Source organism: Sinocyclocheilus rhinocerous, unplaced genomic scaffold (assembly GCF_001515625.1).
Source record: "Sinocyclocheilus rhinocerous isolate Xijiao unplaced genomic scaffold, SAMN03320098_v1.1 scaffold269, whole genome shotgun sequence".
NCBI lineage: Eukaryota > Metazoa > Chordata > Actinopteri > Cypriniformes > Cyprinidae > Sinocyclocheilus > Sinocyclocheilus rhinocerous.
The window spans coordinates 148742-166596 of record NW_015652298.1 but is presented as its reverse complement, the minus strand read 5'-3'; the positions used below and the strand labels follow the sequence as shown (position 1 = coordinate 166596).

Below are 17855 nucleotides of genomic sequence, written 5' to 3'. Positions count from 1 at the left end.
ATTGCCGCGGCTACGGCGTTAGACGACGCCACCATAAACTCGCTGTTCTGGCACGGGGCCAATTACCATCGCCCCGTGGACCTCCCAAGGGATCCTCCGGTGTCTGGAAAGCATACGGCCCTGATCCAGAACCGCTCCAACGTCAAGCCCACCGGCCGTTTCATTGTCAAGCCCGCTGGCCATTGTCGGCTCCAGCCCCTGAGTCTGCTCCAGTGTCGGCTCCAGCCCCTGAGTCTGCTCCAGAGTCGGCTCCAGCCCCTGAGTCCACTCCAGAGTGGGCTCCAGTTCCCAAGTCAAGCCCAGAGAGGGTTCCTGTTCTCCAACCCTGAGTTCCCTGCTCCGCCATGGCTCCCTAGTCTGCCTGTTCCACCATGGCTCCCTAGTCTGCCCGCTCCGCCATCCCCGGTGGAATTGTTACGGCGCAGGATGCGCCTTCCAGGAGGGGGAGTAATGTCATGCCCATGGACTGTTTTGTGTTTGTTTTTCCTCCCCCACGTGCTCCATGTTCTCCCTGTGACCTAGTTTCTCCCTCATGTTGATTGTGTTCAGTGATTTCAGGTGTGTTCCATTGATTTCCTTGTTTAGTTCTTAGTATCCCAAGTCAAGCCCAGAGAGGGCTTCTGTTCCCACGTTCAGCCCAGGGAAGGCTCCCGTTCCCACGTCCAGCCCAGAGAGGGCTCCTGTTCCCACGTTAAGCCCAGGGAGGGCCACAGTTCCCGAGTCAAGCCCAGGGAGGGCCGCTGCTTCTACGTCAGGCCCACGGAGGGCCTCTGAACCCGAAATTTCCCTCAAGGATTTTTTTTGGGGGGGGGAGGGGTGTCGAGGCCATGGCCCCCTGAACTGCCTAAAACAAGATACCTGTATTCGTTGTGCAATGGTCTTCAGATCTATTGGTTCTTTAATAATAGCATAATAATCTGGATATTGCTGAAAAAGAATGTTTAAATGAATAATAATAATAACAATATGATATGTTTGTGCATGTGCTGAAATGAAATTGAGAGAACTACCACTTTAGAGGGAAGTCTCTGGAAAAGTTCACTAATGAGACGCCCATGTTCTGTGCACGTCAACACAGCATCCAGAAGCTGCCCAAGCACTTCCTTAAGGCTCGAGATAAACTGTAAAAACGAAACAAACCAGAATGATTTGTCTGGACACATCTAAAACACATTAGTACAGTTCCAAAGCATGTCTGATGGCCAGTCATGAGGTGTAGGAAAATACTGAGACAGACAAGATCTGGGGCTTCTGACCTCCTCCTCTGTGGCCCCTCCAGGGTTTTCCTGTGAGTCGTCATCGTCATCATCTTCATCATAGTCCCCTCGCTGCACAAACTCATTTTTGGTGCGAATATACAGATCCCACAGTTTACAAGCCGCTCTGAACTCCGGAGTCTCAGGCTGCGCAGAAAAAAAAAAGTTTTAAGTGTATTTTTTTATACAAGTAACATCAATAGCTGGTCACACTTTATTTCAACTTTCAAGGTCCATTAGTAATAAACAGCCATTTAGTTAATAATAGGCATGCTAATAAGCAACTAGTTAATAGTGATAATTGGTCCATATAATACTAAAGTGTTACCCAATATCTCATTGGTGCAATAATTAAAACAGAATATATTTTAAATATAAGATAAATACACACTTTGTAGTATGTCTTGGCATTGTTGAATAAGAGCTGAAAATCAGCTGTGAGCTGCTCAACATCATCATACTCCTCCATCTTCAGCTTCTGCTGGATTTTCATCATGTCAATGGGCTGAGACACCACATCATAGTAATCCGGCTGGTTCCTGTAGAGAAGCATTATCTGTGTTCTCCATTATAGAGTTTTGGTTGAAGTTTTAGTTGACAGTAAGCTGTCAAACTGCATAAATGGTTAAGGGCCAGAAATCTCTAATGTGTGACTGACCTTCTCTTTGGTGCTCTGATGAAGAGTTCACACAGCATCCTGCCCTGATCGTCCTTATAGTCTCTGATAGTGTTGTACAACTCGTGACACACGGCAATCTGTAAGGAAAAACTTACCGAATGACACACTAGAACAAGTAACATCTGCAGTTTTCTTAAAGCAGACTGTGAAGTCATTTGATCTGTGAGAGCAGGAACAGGAGAGCCATGATATAACTTACATTTCTGCATAAAACACGAGGAAAAATGAGTCAATATGCAGTTATTAATGTCAGAGACATTAAATGCATGAACTCAATTGAACTCACGGGGTCAACAGTAGGGATGTTTGTGGTTCTTCTCCTCTTCCGACTGGTTGAAGGTATGGATGTGGTCTGGCTGTCCTCAAAATCTCCTCCGCTCACACTGCTGGATGGAGAAGTGGCTCTCCGTCGCTTTGAGCCCATTGTAAAAGCCCTTCATATAGAATAAACGTAAAATAATTCAACAAAATACAAAATAAAATTATTACATTTTAAATTGGTAAATGCAACAATCCTTTTCTGCTGAAGGCCTGCTACTAAACTATGTTTTGACAACCTCCATAATAGCACAGGTGGTAGAGAGAAAGCTGCATCACAATCAAAGTTCATCACAAGTAGCTTTTCTACAAGCTGAGGGAAAATACTAATGTAGAAGGTGCACAGTGTCATATAAACAAATACTAAACACCATCATGGTAACACACAACACTAAAACAATGCATGATACATGAATTAAACAACGTGTTGTAACATTAAAAACCTAATATACATAACTGAAAACATAAACTATTACCACGATTATTTAAATAAAATTCAGTCAAATTTGAGCTGTTGCAGGGAATTCTGGGAATATCAGTGCTTGACTTTTTCACTGTAAATTATGAGATGACTTGTTCTTTTTCACTTCCACAAACTGTATACTTAACATGGTTTTACTGTAAGGTTAGATCTATTATAGTTTTTCACTGTATACAGTAAGGGAACTTTGTGTTAACCAATTAAAATTTTTTACAGCATTGTTACAGTCTTTTACAATTCTATCATTATTTTACAGTGTACAGTTACAGATACAATTGTGGTAATCTCAGCCAATACTGTTAGCTAAGATCAAATATGATTTCTAAATAGTTCATAATAGTAACAATTATTATAGTAACTGATATTTAGGTTGAAACTATCACGGGTAAACCAATACAAACACATGTTCAAATTATGAATTTTTAACATAATCATTAACTAATGGATTATTGTTGCCTTTGTCATGAATTAACAGTAAGCTTGTTAGAGTAATCCTACAGTACAGTAATACTTTTTTATTACGATTTACCTACATAATTATTATGCCTAGACACCTATTTACCAGTGTCGTTTTTACCAAAATGTGCTATGGTAGCTATAATTCTCCTAAAAACAATAATTACTCCAATTATTATACGTAAACAAAACAAAACCACTGGTTACATGCCATGGTCACAAAAAAAACGAATAAAACTGAAATAAACCAAATTCTAGAAATATTCTGAAAGCTTCTAACACTGATTTAAAGACATTTCTGATCGTTATAACTACGAATATTAGAGGAAATGCTTAGGGTCCAACAGGAAATCATTTTCAAATCAAGTAAATACGTATTTTATACAATGGTACATTAGCAGTAACTTAGCAGTAATCCTGTTAGAGTAATACTATAGTAAGTACGCTAATGCTTGTTAATGCCAGCTTACTAACAGCATTAGTGGTATAACTAAATATTCAAGATATCCACTTTTGAAACAGTGTGCAGAAATAAAACAACACAAGAAGCTGCATGTAAACACCGCTTCTGCACAAACCTGATTTTTATTACGCTGTAATTACATAATTAGCATGTACAGCTATGAGGCACTGCGCGGACCTATGATCAGCTGCATTTATTATCATGATGACTGATAACCACTGCACTTCAACAGTGTCTGCAGGAATCAGTGGTTTGCAGGGCGATGATGATGATGGTGCGATGATGAAGGTGGGACCGCTATGTGTCTGCAGACACGAGCTGTGTGACACATGCATCAGCACAGGCGGATAAAAACAAAGACACACACACACACACACACACACACACACTCACTGGGCCATGCAACACTGCGTGATGATGCTCGCGGTTTATTATAGCATGAGCAGCAGACATGGCAGACAATATACAGAGCGCGCCAGCTGCAGGCCTTACCGTCCGTGTCTGATCAGCTGTCTCTGAGAGCTGTCTGAGGACAGACACACACATTCAACACGGAGGCTGATTGATTTATTAAATAAAACCGAGATGGAAAAAATTAACCCTTTACGGCGCGAAAGCGGAAGCGGAAGTGAGGAATAGAGACACGTGGTGCGCTGTGAGCGAGAGAGGAGCGCGTGCTAGAGCAGCGACAGACATGAAGAGACCTAGTGAGTATATAATCTCAAACAAATCTCATTATTTACACGCTTTGACCATACAAACACAACGGAAATCATTATATTTGCCAATTGCTCGTTATAAGGACGTAATAAACTATCAGAAGTAGTAAAACACACTGACAAAAAAACCCACGTGTCTGTTTTGTAGAGTTGAAGAAGGCGAGCAAACGCGTATCATGCGCCAAACGCTTCAAAATACAAAAGAAGGTAAGAGGTTTTAACTGTTTATGCACAATATGTAAGTGAATAGAGGCTTTGGTTGCGACCTGGTTGTGGTCAGCAAACTACAGTTTAATATCACTAAGAAAACAGTACCATGGGTTTCCACGTTGTACATAGGAGGTTTAGCTAGTTAATACCAAATACCTAATAATATATATATATATATATGTGTGTGTGTATTATGTATTGTGTATCCAAGTTCCAATGTGATACATTACCCTTTTCATACTGCAAAAAACCATTTTCACCAACTGTATTATTAGATAGTTTTTCCATGTTCCATTTTTCAATGTGTTACTGTTTTGTAAGATACCTAAAAACTCATAGCAAGTTATAGGTTCGTGTTTGTCTATTATTGGGGATGTGCCAGTGTTAAAATTATGGGTTATATTAATAGGTCAAAAAGGTGTCATTGGCAACATTATTATTTTCATATTGTTGTCAGTATTAAAATTTAGTACTATTTTGCCTAAATAAATTAAAAATAAAATAGGAAAATTCATTATTTCTAATTCTACAAACGGCATTACAGCTTTATGATGTACTGTATGCATAAAATCATTTGAGATTCAATAGTTTACATTTAACAGTGTTAGTAAATTGTTACTGTAACTGTATTACACTGTAAGTAAATTAACTGTACAAATTGGACTTGGAAATAAGTGTGCATGCACAATTAAACATATGATATCAGTTTATTAAAATATCTGTAATATAAATAAATTATCAAATGTGGATTTGATATATTGTGCATCCATGTCTTACATTGTTATGCTTATGTACTCAAGCATGCAAACTTTGGGGACAGTAAGATTTTTATTTTTTTTTCCCAAGACTATTTATTTATTTTTCAGCAAGGATGCATTAAATTGATCAAAAGTGGAAGTAAAGACTTCTGCATTGTTACAAAAGATTTATATTTCAAATAAATGCCGCTCTTCTTTTTCAATGTGTTACTGTTTTGTAAGATACCTAAAAACTCATAGCAAGTTATAGGTTCGTGTTTGTCTATTATTGGGGATGTGCCAGTGTTAAAATTATGGGTTATATTAATAGGTCAAAAAGGTGTCATTGGCAACATTATTATTTTCATATTGTTGTCAGTATTAAAATTTAGTACTATTTTGCCTAAATAAATTAAAAATAAAATAGGAAAATTCATTATTTCTAATTCTACAAACGGCATTACAGCTTTATGATGTACTGTATGCATAAAATCATTTGAGATTCAATAGTTTACATTTAACAGTGTTAGTAAATTGTTACTGTAACTGTATTACACTGTAAGTAAATTAACTGTACAAATTGGACTTGGAAATAAGTGTGCATGCACAATTAAACATATGATATCAGTTTATTAAAATATCTGTAATATAAATAAATTATCAAATGTGGATTTGATATATTGTGCATCCATGTCTTACACTGTTACGCTTATGTACTCAAGCATGCAAACTTTGGGGACAGTAAGATTTTTATTTTTTTTCCCCAAGACTTTATTTATTTATTTTTCAGCAAGGATGCATTAAATTGATCAAAAGTGGAAGTAAAGACTTCTGCATTGTTACAAAAGATTTATATTTCAAATAAATGCCGCTCTTCTGAATATTTATCAAAGAACCCTGAAAAAAATGCATCACTTTTTCCACAAATATAATGATGATACATGTTTCTTAAGCAGCAAATTATCATCATAGGATAAAGTCTGGCATAATAACACAAATTAAAACAGTTATTTAAAATTGTAACAATTTCACAATATTACAGTATTATTGATCAAATGAATACATCCTTGAGCGATGTATTCGACTTCTTTAATGGTAGTGTGTCTTTAAAGTGCTCTTAAAAAATAATGCCTTGGCTATCTAAATATATAATTATTTATTTATTGTTGTTCTGGCTGTTATTACACACTTCTCTTTCTCCATTGTAAGGTTCGGGAGCATAACCGTAAATTACGGAAAGTGGCAAAGAAGAAAGGGATAAGCCGAAAACCAAAGAAAGATATTGGAGTACCGAACAGTGCTCCTTTTAAAGAGGAAGTGCTTCGAGAAGCTGAGCAGAGAAAACAGGAGGTATGCTCATCACCAAAACCACAGACACCGCAAAACCCTGGAAGTCAAACTGCAGTTTTCCATTTTCCATATGGACCTCACAGTTAATAACTGGCTATCAGTGTTTGGTATATATGTTACTGAAACATACGCCGTCTCACTAAATGCATTGTGTGTTGTTCTTAAAGCTTGAAACTCTGAAAGAGCAAAACAAGATTGTAAAACAGCAAGAAAGAGCTGCAAAGAGGAAAAAAGAGAAGGAAGCAGAGAGTGCCGGAGACGGACCTGCAACCAAGAAAGCTAAAAAAGTAAGATAGGTGGAGAAATGGTTACTATAGAAGTGACTCACTGGCTGTAGCTACCCTGCTAACTTTATTGTTCATTTGCAGGTGGTGAAAGCTAAAGAAGCAAAGGCTGCACTAATTAAAGAGAAAAGCGCTAAGACATTCAAATGCTGTGAGCTCAACAAGGCAAGTTGACAAACGGATATCCAGCATAATGTGGCCAACACTTGACAATAATATACTCCTGAATCTGTGATGAATCTCTAGCATGACCAGGTTTGAATTCTTGTGCAGGTGATTGAGGAATCTGACGTGATAGTGGAGGTTTTGGATGCCAGAGATCCTCTGGGCTGCCGCTGTCCTCAGCTGGAGGAAACCGTCCTGAAACACGAGGGAAAGAAAAAACTCTTGTTCATACTGAACAAAATAGGTAGAGAGCAGTTTGTATTGCCTTACGCTTCATGTCATCCAGTTATCAAGATGGAAAATGCTTATTAAAGTCGGTTTTTACTCTCTAGATCTTGTTCCTAAAGATAACGTAGAGAAATGGCTCCAGTATCTTGAAGCTGAGTGTCCTACTTTTCTCTTCAAAGCATCAATGCAGATACAGGACAGAACTGTGGTATGTTTATGTGGTTCCACAATGCAGCGCATTCCCAAATTATTGAATCTAGTATCCAGAATCAATTAGATACTACTATTTAAAAGTTCAAGTCGGGTCGGTAAGATTGTATGTTTTTGAAAGGAGTCTCTTATTCTCACCAGTGCGGCATTTATTTGAACAGAAATAATTAAAAACCGTGCTGAAGTTAAATATTGTGACAGTATAAATAACATCATTTACGTCATCAGTTACGTCATTAACGTCATTTATTCCTGTGATGGCAAAGCTGAATTTTCCAGTCTTCAGTGCCACATGATCCTTCAGAAATTAATCTAATATGCTGATTTGCTGCTTAAAAAACATAAAAAGTTTACATTTGAAAACTTGGGCTTCTTAGCATTTAGTATGGAACGTTTTGTATATTGCTGAAGAAAAGTATTAATTTCATGAGAACAAAAAACATACTGACCCCATATACAATAAAAATAATACATATTGGTATATGAGCAAACTACATTTGCACAATCTAGAATAATTTACCAATGTTAACTAAGTAGTTTTCTTGACTTTTGTAAGCAGCAACATCAATTATGTCAGTATCGTGATTCACAGTTTTTATTGCCAGTTTACTGAGGTGGCCCTGCCAGATTGATGACCCAAGATTACATTTTTAATAAGCTTTAGTATAGGGGGAAAAACAACAAGAACAAAAAGATCGGCATTTCAAAGATCGGCAGATATTGCCATCTCATAATCTCTATTTTACAGCAACAGAGAAAGCAGAGAGGAATTACTGCAGTTCTGGATCACAGCAGAGCAGCTTCATGTTTTGGAAGAGACTGTCTCCTACAGACGCTTACTGACTTGGCTAACAAGAAGGATGCCGAGACCATGCTTAAAGTTGGTGTTGTCGGTAAGATTTCCTGTCATTTTTATGGACCACAGTAACCTAATGAAGCACTGCTAAAAAAATTATCCAACTCTGAAATAATTTTTACTCTCTTATGCATTTCTATAAAAAATTTTGATATTGAACCATCTGCGGTTGTCTTGACTTCAGGTTTCCCTAATGTCGGAAAGAGCAGCATCATCAATAGTCTGAAGGAAGTCCGAGTGTGTCATGTTGGTGTACAGAGAGGAATGACCAGGTAAAGCCTGACTATTTTGTGTCCTTGCACATGTGAATTTGAAGCATGATGAACTCTATTGGACTGACCAAAGCATGAAGTCTTCAATCAATCCAACACTGAGCTTCGTATCCCACAATGCGCTTCTGCCGCAGGGCATTGAGGTACAGCCTCAATAACATTCTTTCCCCCATACAGATGTAAGCAGGAAGTGCATATTACTAAGAGGCTGAAGATGATTGACAGTCCAGGGATTGTGGCGGCCTCCAGTAACCCAGGAGATGTGATGGCCCTCAGGAGCCTGCAGGTGGAGGAGAAGGAGGAGAGTCCACTGGAAGCGGTCAGGACTCTGCTGAAACAGTGCAATCAGCAGCATGTAAGGAACGCCACTGCTCATGACATCAAAACTGAAGTCTGTTAGTTCACCCAAAAATGGAAATTCTGTCATTTACTCATCCTCGTGTTGTTCCAAACCCGTATGAGTTTCTTTCTTCTACTGAACACAAAAGAAGAAATTTTGAAGATAAGGGTAAGCAAACAGTTGATAGAGACCCCATTGACTTATACAATATGGAAGTGTATATTGTAAAGTGTGTCATTTGGGACTCAACTAATGTCTTGCATTAACGCTCATGCTTCATACTAGGGCTGGGCGATAAATGATAACGAAACAGTGCTGAGAAACACTGTGCGCAATCATACAGTCAGAAGGCTTTTCAATCTACAAATTACATTATTTACTATGGATTTATTGTAGTAACACTAACCACACCATGGTATTGTGGCAGAAATGTGGGATATTCGTATCACATTTTATAATATTATTTATGTAGACATGTATTAAATGAGTAATGGAATATAATTACAGTATTTTTTTATTTTTTATTAAGCTATAGCATTTGTGCATTTATACTGATTTTATTTAGTACCGTTTTTCATACAAATAACTAGAGACCATATAGTTATATTTTTATCATGGTTTTGAGGTGCTATATGTGTGGTTTTAACTGTGGCTATCATGATCTAGATGTATGCTACTTTGGAAGACCAGTGGTTAATTTTAATAAAACTTAAACAGTCAGACTAATGAAATTTAACCATGAGGTTGCGACAATTTGTACAGATGTTACTGTTTTTGATAATGCACATGAATTTACATCTGCATCCTAACTCAAGCTGCTGTCAGATGTGCATTTCTAAGAAATGAAAAAAAAATGTTATGTTATTATTAATATTGCAGCCTGCAATGCCAACGGTGCTGAAGATATGAGTCGTCAAAGTCAGGGAACACAAACCTGTTTCAAGATTTGAAACAATATACCTCTTTAGAAAATCCAGAAACTTAAGAAATTAATTTTTATATTAAGATATTTTTAAGGAAAAATTAGTGGAAAAGTGTAAGCAATTCAAAAATTGTAAAGTGTCTGTCATGCTCTGACCATAAAGCGTAGTTTAAAACCACAATTAACGGTCTGATTTCTACAACTTTCACATAGAAGAAATCTGCCTTTAAACTTAAAGAAATAAAAATTTGAAAATTATCATAATTATTGATATTGACTGATATATATATAGATTTTTTTTTTTGCCATATCGCCCAACTCTATTTCATATTCTCCTGAATTGGTTACAAAGGAAATGGCTGGAATTGAATCATTTTGAAAGCATCAACATCGCTTATGTCCACAGTATAAGACATCAGGTATTCTGGTTTGTGATGTAATTGATCGGGCAGCTTCTAAAACTAAGGGGGATTTCATAACAGTGAAAATACTTTTTGTATTTCAGCTTACTGTATTTTTAAGGGGGTTAATTTCTCTTTAACCTCATATAAATAAGATGATCTTCTCTCATGTGTCTCTTTCAGATAATGTTACAGTATAATGTCCCAGACTACAGAAACTCCTTAGAGTTCTTGACCACCTTTGCCAAGAAACGAGGCTTCCTGCAGAAAGGAGGCGTTCCAAACACAGAGCTGGCAGCCATGACATTCCTCAGCGACTGGACTGGGTCAGTTTCAGATGATGTTCATCATACCTTCAGAATATGATGCTGAAATAACACTGTTACTGGTAAACGTCTTCCTAAGCTTTGTGTGATGTTGTTTTAGGCCAAAACTGAGTTACCACAGCAGAGCTCCGGAGCACCAGGGCCTCCCCTCATACCTCACTGATGCCATCGTGACTGAACTGAGGTCAGGTTTGGATATGGATGTAGTGAGGAAGGGCAACGAAAATGTTAAGAAAGGTACGTCTCAGATTGGAATGATTTGATCTTCTAATGGTTACAGTTTATTGAACGAATCAGATCAGTTTTGATATTTTAAGTTGTGGAAATTGAACAGTGTACCTGTCCTCAGGTGTGCGATTCCCCAACCTAGCGAGCAGTATAAGTTTTAACGCAAGGGGCCCAACCGCTGGTGTGCTGAATGTCAGTGAGCTACCTAAAGAAACCATAACAATCACAGCACCAACAGAAGCAGACGAGAAGATGGATGGGACCGTCAACACAGAGGAGGTACTTCCTATGAGAGGCTACGAATCATTCAGTAATGATGCTTTACACTTCTGTCATCAGAGACAATGAGAAATGATGAGTTTGTTGTTCACATAAGTCCTTGATGACCTTCTAATCCAACTCTGATCTCACTCTGACAGAAACTCTAGTAGATTTGATATTCACAAACCGTATCTGAGACCAACTTCATTGTTTCTCAGAATGCACATTGAAAGTTCAGTGCGACTTAAGATCGGTCATGCTGTTAATTACTACAGAAAATGACTTTGGCTTGTTGCAGTACGTAAAACTCATGTTTAGAGTAATGCGTTTACAATACTCCATAGCATTCAATTTGGATAAATGTTCAACACGCAGTTTTAAAAGTGTAGCCACAAGGCATTTAATATGCTGACATGAGATTAGTTTGATGTGCTAAATTATATCCAATATGTTCAACTCTTTCCATGTCCACTAGGGCTGTCAAATAAAAATTTGAATTTCGAATATCCGTTCGAGTTTAAAATAAAAAATCCAAACATTTAAATTTTAGGTGTGCATAATGCTGCCTTATCAGTGGCGCACAAAATGCGATGACGATGTAAGTGTTGTTGCTTTTTAATGTTTTTGTTAGCCTATCCAGTTGAAGCCACTAGATGCGGCGCTGCTGTGATGTTCATTTAAAATCATGCGGAAAAATAGAACATCAATGCAGAGAAGATCTCGTTTACGTCAAAACTGAAACCAAGCCATTCACACAGAACACATATTTTTGTAGAGGGACATCTATCACTGTTGCACTCGCATCTTGCACAAGATGAAGCCTGCATGTTATGAAGCCATGTAAAATTCAAATTCAACTTTTAAAAACATGTCTTGAGACTTTATGGTGGGGTTTTTTTTCCATCCCACTGCATCTCATGTTTTTAAATAAAAAAGTACTCTGTGTGATTGGCTTTTGTCTCTTTGTATTACACTATGCATACATGATGCTGTTTATGCTGACTTATAAACATTATGCACTTTTGTCACAGATAATAATGCTGTTTTATTGCTTTAATAAGCGTGCATTAGTAATATTTTGCTCGATACTCCCTCTTGTGCCCTCATGAGAGAAGACAAAAGGTTTTTTTCCCTTAACTGAAATTATGCCTTTTAAATTTGAATATTATTTGAATGTTAATAATATTTAAATGCAAAATTCGAATTGAGTTTTTCAGCCATTTTGACAGCATTGGGGCCAGTTTTACTAAACGGGGCAAATTAGCGCGAGAGTGCAATTCCAAAACAGCACAGATTAGCGTGAAAATTTCTGTGGGTGATTTACTAACAACGCACAAATTAAAGAACACGGACACAACACATTTTTACATATCGATCAACACAATGTACCAAGCGCAAATTAGCGTAGTCGCGAATAAAGAAATAAAGAAGCCACAGTATGCTGAAAAGAACCGGAGGCCAAAAAATGAAGGGTTGCAACAGTTTTGATAGAGCTGGTATTGCTTGACTCCTAGTTGAGGGTTCCAAGTCGTCTTTCATTTCCTGAAGCAAATTAAAAATAACATGGCTTGGCAAAAGAAATGTTCGAATAATATGTTCTTCTGGCATTCAAAATAAATTAATACATGTGGAAGAAAATCCTCTCCCTTAACGCCCTCTTTTCTCTGCGGTGTCTCCTCCTAGCAACAATAATTGCAGCCATTGCAAGCGCAAAATAGTTTAAGACGTGATTTTTTTTGGCCATTAAATTATAGCACAAATACCAGTAATTTGACGAGTGCAAATGTTGGTAAATCTCGTTGCGTGATTCATTTTAATACACTTCCTCCCATAAATTTTGGGTCTGAAAGGGAAACTCCTACAAATGCATATTCAATAAGATGAGTGGTAAAAATAACCACGCCTTTTCAGCGCTAATTCTTCACGGTGTGTCTTCTAGTAAATCCTGACAGTACTATTTTAACACGAAAAGATGGTTGCGCTGGCGCAAGCTGTTATAAAAACTGGCCCCTAATGTCTATGTAAGCCTTTTAACTTTGACTTGTATTTTGCATATATGTGTAAACCTCATTCAGAACTTGTGTATAAAATGATTATGCTGATACAAAAATTGTTTCTGCATTTCAAACCATTTGGAATGTCTTGTCACAAAGTCTTTCATTGTAATTGTGTTACGTTAAAGTACAGAAGAAGTGACATATTTTCCCTTGTATTGTGAGTGACCTACATCAAAGTAAACAGATTTTCAAAAAAGAAGAAATATAGGATGGGTACTATTTCTGTCCATTGGTTGTTGATTGGATTATGAGATGTGGGCATTCCACTCAAAAATGAAAGCCAGCTTGCAGTCGATCGTGGAGGGACAAGGTTTAAGTGGACTAAATGATTGGAGAAGTCTGTTGTTTTTTACCAGAAAAACAAGTTATGGTATTTTGATTAAACTTTACGAGGTCAATCATTTAAAAAATTGGATTTACAAAATAGGGTGAATTTTCATTTAATGCCAACTGTAAAGGTAATAGCTTTTTTTTTTTTTTACAAACTGAGTGACAAGTCTACAGTGTTTTGCTGTCTATAGAGCTTGTTTTGTTCCCAGCACATTATTTCAGTAAATGGCTGATGTTGAATATTGATTGGCACACTTTGTTTTTCAGCCTGAGGCTGAAACTCAAGTTTCCACAGTGGTGACACAGATTCAAGAATCAACAAAAAAGAAAAAAGGTTTGTTTTGTGATCTACACCTATGAACTTCCTCTGATTTATTTTTATTTTTATGTAACTGTCTTCTGACAATCTCAATTGTTTTGCCTTTTGTCTTCTGTAGCCAAACCAACTAAAAAAGTGAATTATGTCCCTGTCAACATTGACCTGACTTCAGTGCAGCATAACAATGACGACGCATATGACTTCAACACCGATTTTGTGTAAAATTTCACCAGTATGTACAGATTGATATGGACTGAGAGGAATCGAATTGTGAAACCGCACTCAGTTGGAGTGCATACTGTGTGATCTCTATGTCTGTATGTATTAATACATCATAAAATATGTATTATTTAGTTGACGAAATAAAAGTTGAATACGCTTACATTGCATACAAAACTTATACTGAGCTTTATTCAGTACTTTGTTGGAAGACTTTTTTCCTTTATGTACAAATTGGCATATTTTACCCTTCGGGTTGAGGACAATGCTGAGTAACAGCTGATATGTGGAGAAAAAAAAAACATGCATCCATAGAAATGTAACAACAGCGAACACAACACAAGGGGAAAGTGGTTCCTGTAGTGTCAAAAACAGAAATTCTGAAATTTTAATTGTCACAGGTTTTTGTCTCAAGCCCTAAAGCAGTCTAAAATACTTTATAATTAAATGTACATTTCAAAAATAAGAAGAACAAAAAGAGTGGGTCCATAATTTCACCCAACAGTATTTGGGATCATACCGCTTGTTAAAAAAAATCTAGACACTTGTATGGATGCAACATACAAAATGAAGATTTTAAAGTTGTACCATAAATGGTTTAGTGTTATTACTTTAGATTTAGACAGTGAATGCTGAGGTAGTGCATTGGTGTCGAATGTTGCAAATTGGCTGTTGTTCTGTTCCAATGTTGGTCCCAGTTACTTGGGTACTCTTAGATTTCATGAAGGCCCCATATTTTGCATCCAGACATCCTTTAAACATCCCCAAACAAAGTCAAATATCTGCCTCAGAGTCCACCCCCCCTCCCCCTTCTTTTTTCATGTAGCCCAAACCAGGGTTTATTTTTCCTCAGCGGGTCTCCGGATTGGGTGGAATTTACCTGTGGGATCTGGAATGTACCATTTGTCCCAAATGTCAGAAAAAGAGGAGGCTCTTCCCCATGGCTTATAATGTCCGTTCCAATGGAGAAGTTTGGCAGCCTTCACAAACTGAGGTGAATACCGATTCCCAGCTCCTGTCACCCCTAGAAATGTAAACGAATAAAAAAAATGTTGGTTGCTAAGAGATTTACGAAGGCGTTTTACATTTATGAACCACAGCATTTCCTTACCGAGGTGTCGGACGTGCCACATTGGATCAATGTCCGAGTGGTGCTTGTAGAATACAATAAGCATAGGCGGCGTTGTGATGCTGTCTGCTAAAGTCTTACTGTAAAGGTCCTCCCTAAAACAAAACAACCCCACAAAACCATTAACAGCCCTCAAAGGCACCTAAAATTTGATTAAAGAGGGTTAGAACTGGCAACAGATTTGACGGTAGCTATCTTTAACATTTTTGTAATGATTGTTGTAGTTTCCAGTAACATAATACAGCAGAACACAAACTAACTTGGCATTGCGCTCCATCCAGAACTCAAGCTGGCTGGTGATATTCTGCTGCTTCCACTCGGTTAAATTGGCCACAAAGACTCCAGGATTAAATGAGCAAGTGTTCGCTCTCATTCCAAGCTTCTTGATCGCTTCTTTTTTGAAGTCCAGAAAACCAATATAGCTGTTCTGCAGCATGTAAAAGAAATATGCAAAACCATGTAAATATATCAAATAGGTATGTATTACATGTTCTGAAAACTTTCTTTGAAATGGGGCTACGAGCGGTACGACCAAATTCTTATGAATAATTTCATACCGCAGTGACGGTATATAATCGCAACAATATAGAAAATAAATTGGTTAAAATGGGTTTATACATATGGCTGTATTTGAATAATAAAGGAGTCCTAAAAAAACATCCTATTCTGTATTTTCACTTTTCTCCATTGATCTTCGTCAGCCCTAATATTTTGAAGTTCTATGCACAGTGTGAATTCTGGAATACAGTCGGATGAAATCAGTACAGTACAATCATACCTGATTTCCAGCTCCTCTGACGATGCCTTTAGAGGACGCAGAGTCACAGTCCTCTGAGAAAGCTGCCGCATGTCCCAACTTAACACTGGTGTCGAAAAGCTCCCGAATGTCCCCTGAACCAGAGAAAAGATTGCAATCAGCGCTACTGTAACTTACTGTTTTTACTGCACAGTATCACGCTATTACTATTTTTGCAGCATACAGTATGCATACTTCCACAGTAAGCAGATTTTCTATATGCGTTAATTATGCAGATGGTCTACTACATGTAATACAATACAATGAACTTTACATTTTATTTCTAGTGTGACAAATTAACTGGCAATTACAGCAGTAATTTTATATTTTCTTTTTATATACCAAATAACTATTTTATTTACCAATATAACTGGACATCACTTGCTGAATTAATGTAATAAGGCCATTTGATAAATGTACTATTCATAATAATGTACTGTTTAAAATACACCACAAATAACTATTCTGTTTAATATAATATAGCTGTATTTTTAAATCTTAGCAAAATTCCAAGGGAGGCTCAAATTAACTTAAAATGTTTTGAAACGGAACAAAAACGCTTTCAAATAAAATAAAAGTACTACAAATCTAGATATTTCTTTCTTATTTCAGATATTTCTTACTTGTATTTTTCTTAGAATCTAGATATTTATTATTATAATCCAGCCCCAAACTTCTGGAAATCTTTAATTAAATTATATATTATTTGAAATCTCTTAATCTATGAGCAATCCTAATTCCTCTAAATGTTGCAGTGATAGGGCCTTTGAATATTGTTGTGAATATGTGGGTCTAGAGGACAAAAGGGTTGAACCACTGCCTAATTAAATAATTACTAATTTATGACTCCACAAATGTGTCAAAAAACACATTAAAAATATTAAGGCAAGGAAACATGGTTTTGTTATTTTAGAGACTATTTAATTGGACAGAAAATTGGTTATGCCCCAATTGATTGAGAATTTTGGGGTTCGTAAAAAATACAAACTATAAAACCATGCACTTCACCTTGTACAATTACGTCATCATCCAGGTAAATAACTTTCTCTGTATCCGGCAAGAAAACTGGCAAGAAGAATCTGGCAAAGTTCAACTGGAAAAATAAGATACACACATAGTTATGATACACATTTTCCATTTTCACAACTCCAAACACTACTTAGAAATACAAGCGCTTGCAATTGATTACCGGCTTCACTGCCTCCACCTTCTGAGGATCATTCGAAATCTTTCCTGTGAGGATCTTCGGATCAAAGATGATAATTTTGTGTTTCATGTCAGTCTTACTCAACCATGTTCTGGAATGAGAAATAATCATATATTACATGTAATGCAACATAATATTGTTTAATAAACCGCTGTAATGCAATACAAGGTGTACCTAAGATGGACCACCGACTCGTTTAGTGTCACTATATTGAATACTACATTGGCTTTGCTATTGCGGTAGATGCTGTTCATGGCGGTGACGGCAGCTCCCAGTCTCTCCTCTGGAGCGGTGATGACCACAGGGATCTCATCTCCTGTCCTGATGACCTTATGATCCGACAGGAAGTCTATCTCAAAGGGCAGGACCATCCCAGGCACGGTGTCTGCTAAAGGAAAAGCAGTGAGGTGTGACTTTTCATTAGAGATGCACCGATTTTCTTGGCCGATTCCGATTTCCGATTTTTTTGTTAGTGTGATCTGCCGATACCGATTTTTGCCGATTCAGATTTTCTTTCTAAGAACTATAATTGACAGCATATACAAACAAACATCTACTTTTCTTCAACGCAAAGTTTTATTTTCATAAAAAAACACAAGTAAAAAGTCAGTAATAAAATAAGAACAAATAAAAAAA

At 37.1% G+C, this 17855-nt stretch overlaps 3 protein-coding genes across 4 annotated transcripts in view; 1 reads left to right on the top strand and 2 right to left on the bottom strand.

Annotated features, from left to right (window-relative positions):
• LOC107714479 (protein polybromo-1-like) overlaps nt 1-4215 on the bottom strand; it is a 24182-nt gene extending 19967 nt beyond the window's left edge. Inside the window, exons 1-7 of the mRNA XM_016520323.1 lie at nt 4146-4215; nt 2222-2369; nt 1915-2012; nt 1648-1795; nt 1257-1403; nt 1011-1121; nt 859-927 (exon numbers count right to left, since the gene is read on the bottom strand). Of these exons, the coding sequence (XP_016375809.1) occupies nt 859-927; nt 1011-1121; nt 1257-1403; nt 1648-1795; nt 1915-2012; nt 2222-2359 (711 nt within the window). The 5' untranslated portion in view covers nt 2360-2369; nt 4146-4215. The remainder of the gene's footprint in view (nt 1-858; nt 928-1010; nt 1122-1256; nt 1404-1647; nt 1796-1914; nt 2013-2221; nt 2370-4145) is intronic.
• Nucleotides 4216-4270: 55 nt separating this feature from the next.
• gnl3 (G protein nucleolar 3) lies at nt 4271-14643 on the top strand. The gene is made up of 15 exons (XM_016520341.1): nt 4271-4360; nt 4521-4579; nt 6529-6669; nt 6837-6956; nt 7038-7118; nt 7227-7362; nt 7451-7554; nt 8305-8449; nt 8597-8684; nt 8862-9039; nt 10531-10673; nt 10774-10910; nt 11023-11180; nt 13817-13883; nt 13987-14643. The coding sequence occupies exons 1-15, from the start codon at nt 4348-4350 to the stop codon at nt 14088-14090; spliced, it is 1674 nt and encodes a 557-aa protein (XP_016375827.1). The 5' UTR covers nt 4271-4347; the 3' UTR covers nt 14091-14643.
• A 76-nt stretch (nt 14644-14719) lies between these two features.
• The window catches only part of LOC107714493 (glycosyltransferase 8 domain-containing protein 1), a 5616-nt gene continuing 2480 nt past the window's right edge, over nt 14720-17855 (bottom strand). The window contains exons 4-10 of one of the 2 annotated variants that reach the window (XM_016520342.1): nt 17394-17607; nt 17202-17310; nt 17021-17105; nt 15995-16107; nt 15477-15643; nt 15199-15311; nt 14720-15111 (exon numbers count right to left, since the gene is read on the bottom strand). In XM_016520342.1, the coding sequence (XP_016375828.1) occupies nt 14927-15111; nt 15199-15311; nt 15477-15643; nt 15995-16107; nt 17021-17105; nt 17202-17310; nt 17394-17607 (986 nt within the window). In that variant the 3' untranslated portion in view covers nt 14720-14926. The remainder of the gene's footprint in view (nt 15112-15198; nt 15312-15476; nt 15644-15994; nt 16108-17020; nt 17106-17201; nt 17311-17393; nt 17608-17855) is intronic. The other variant, XM_016520343.1, reaches the window with a different exon arrangement.

Coding starts and splice junctions, on each gene's coding strand:
- gnl3 (XM_016520341.1), top strand. Junction 9,040..10,530: donor AACAGTGCAATCAGCAGCAT/GTAAGGAACGCC, acceptor TGTCTCTTTCAG/ATAATGTTACAGTATAATGT. Junction 10,911..11,022: donor CAACGAAAATGTTAAGAAAG/GTACGTCTCAGA, acceptor ACCTGTCCTCAG/GTGTGCGATTCCCCAACCTA.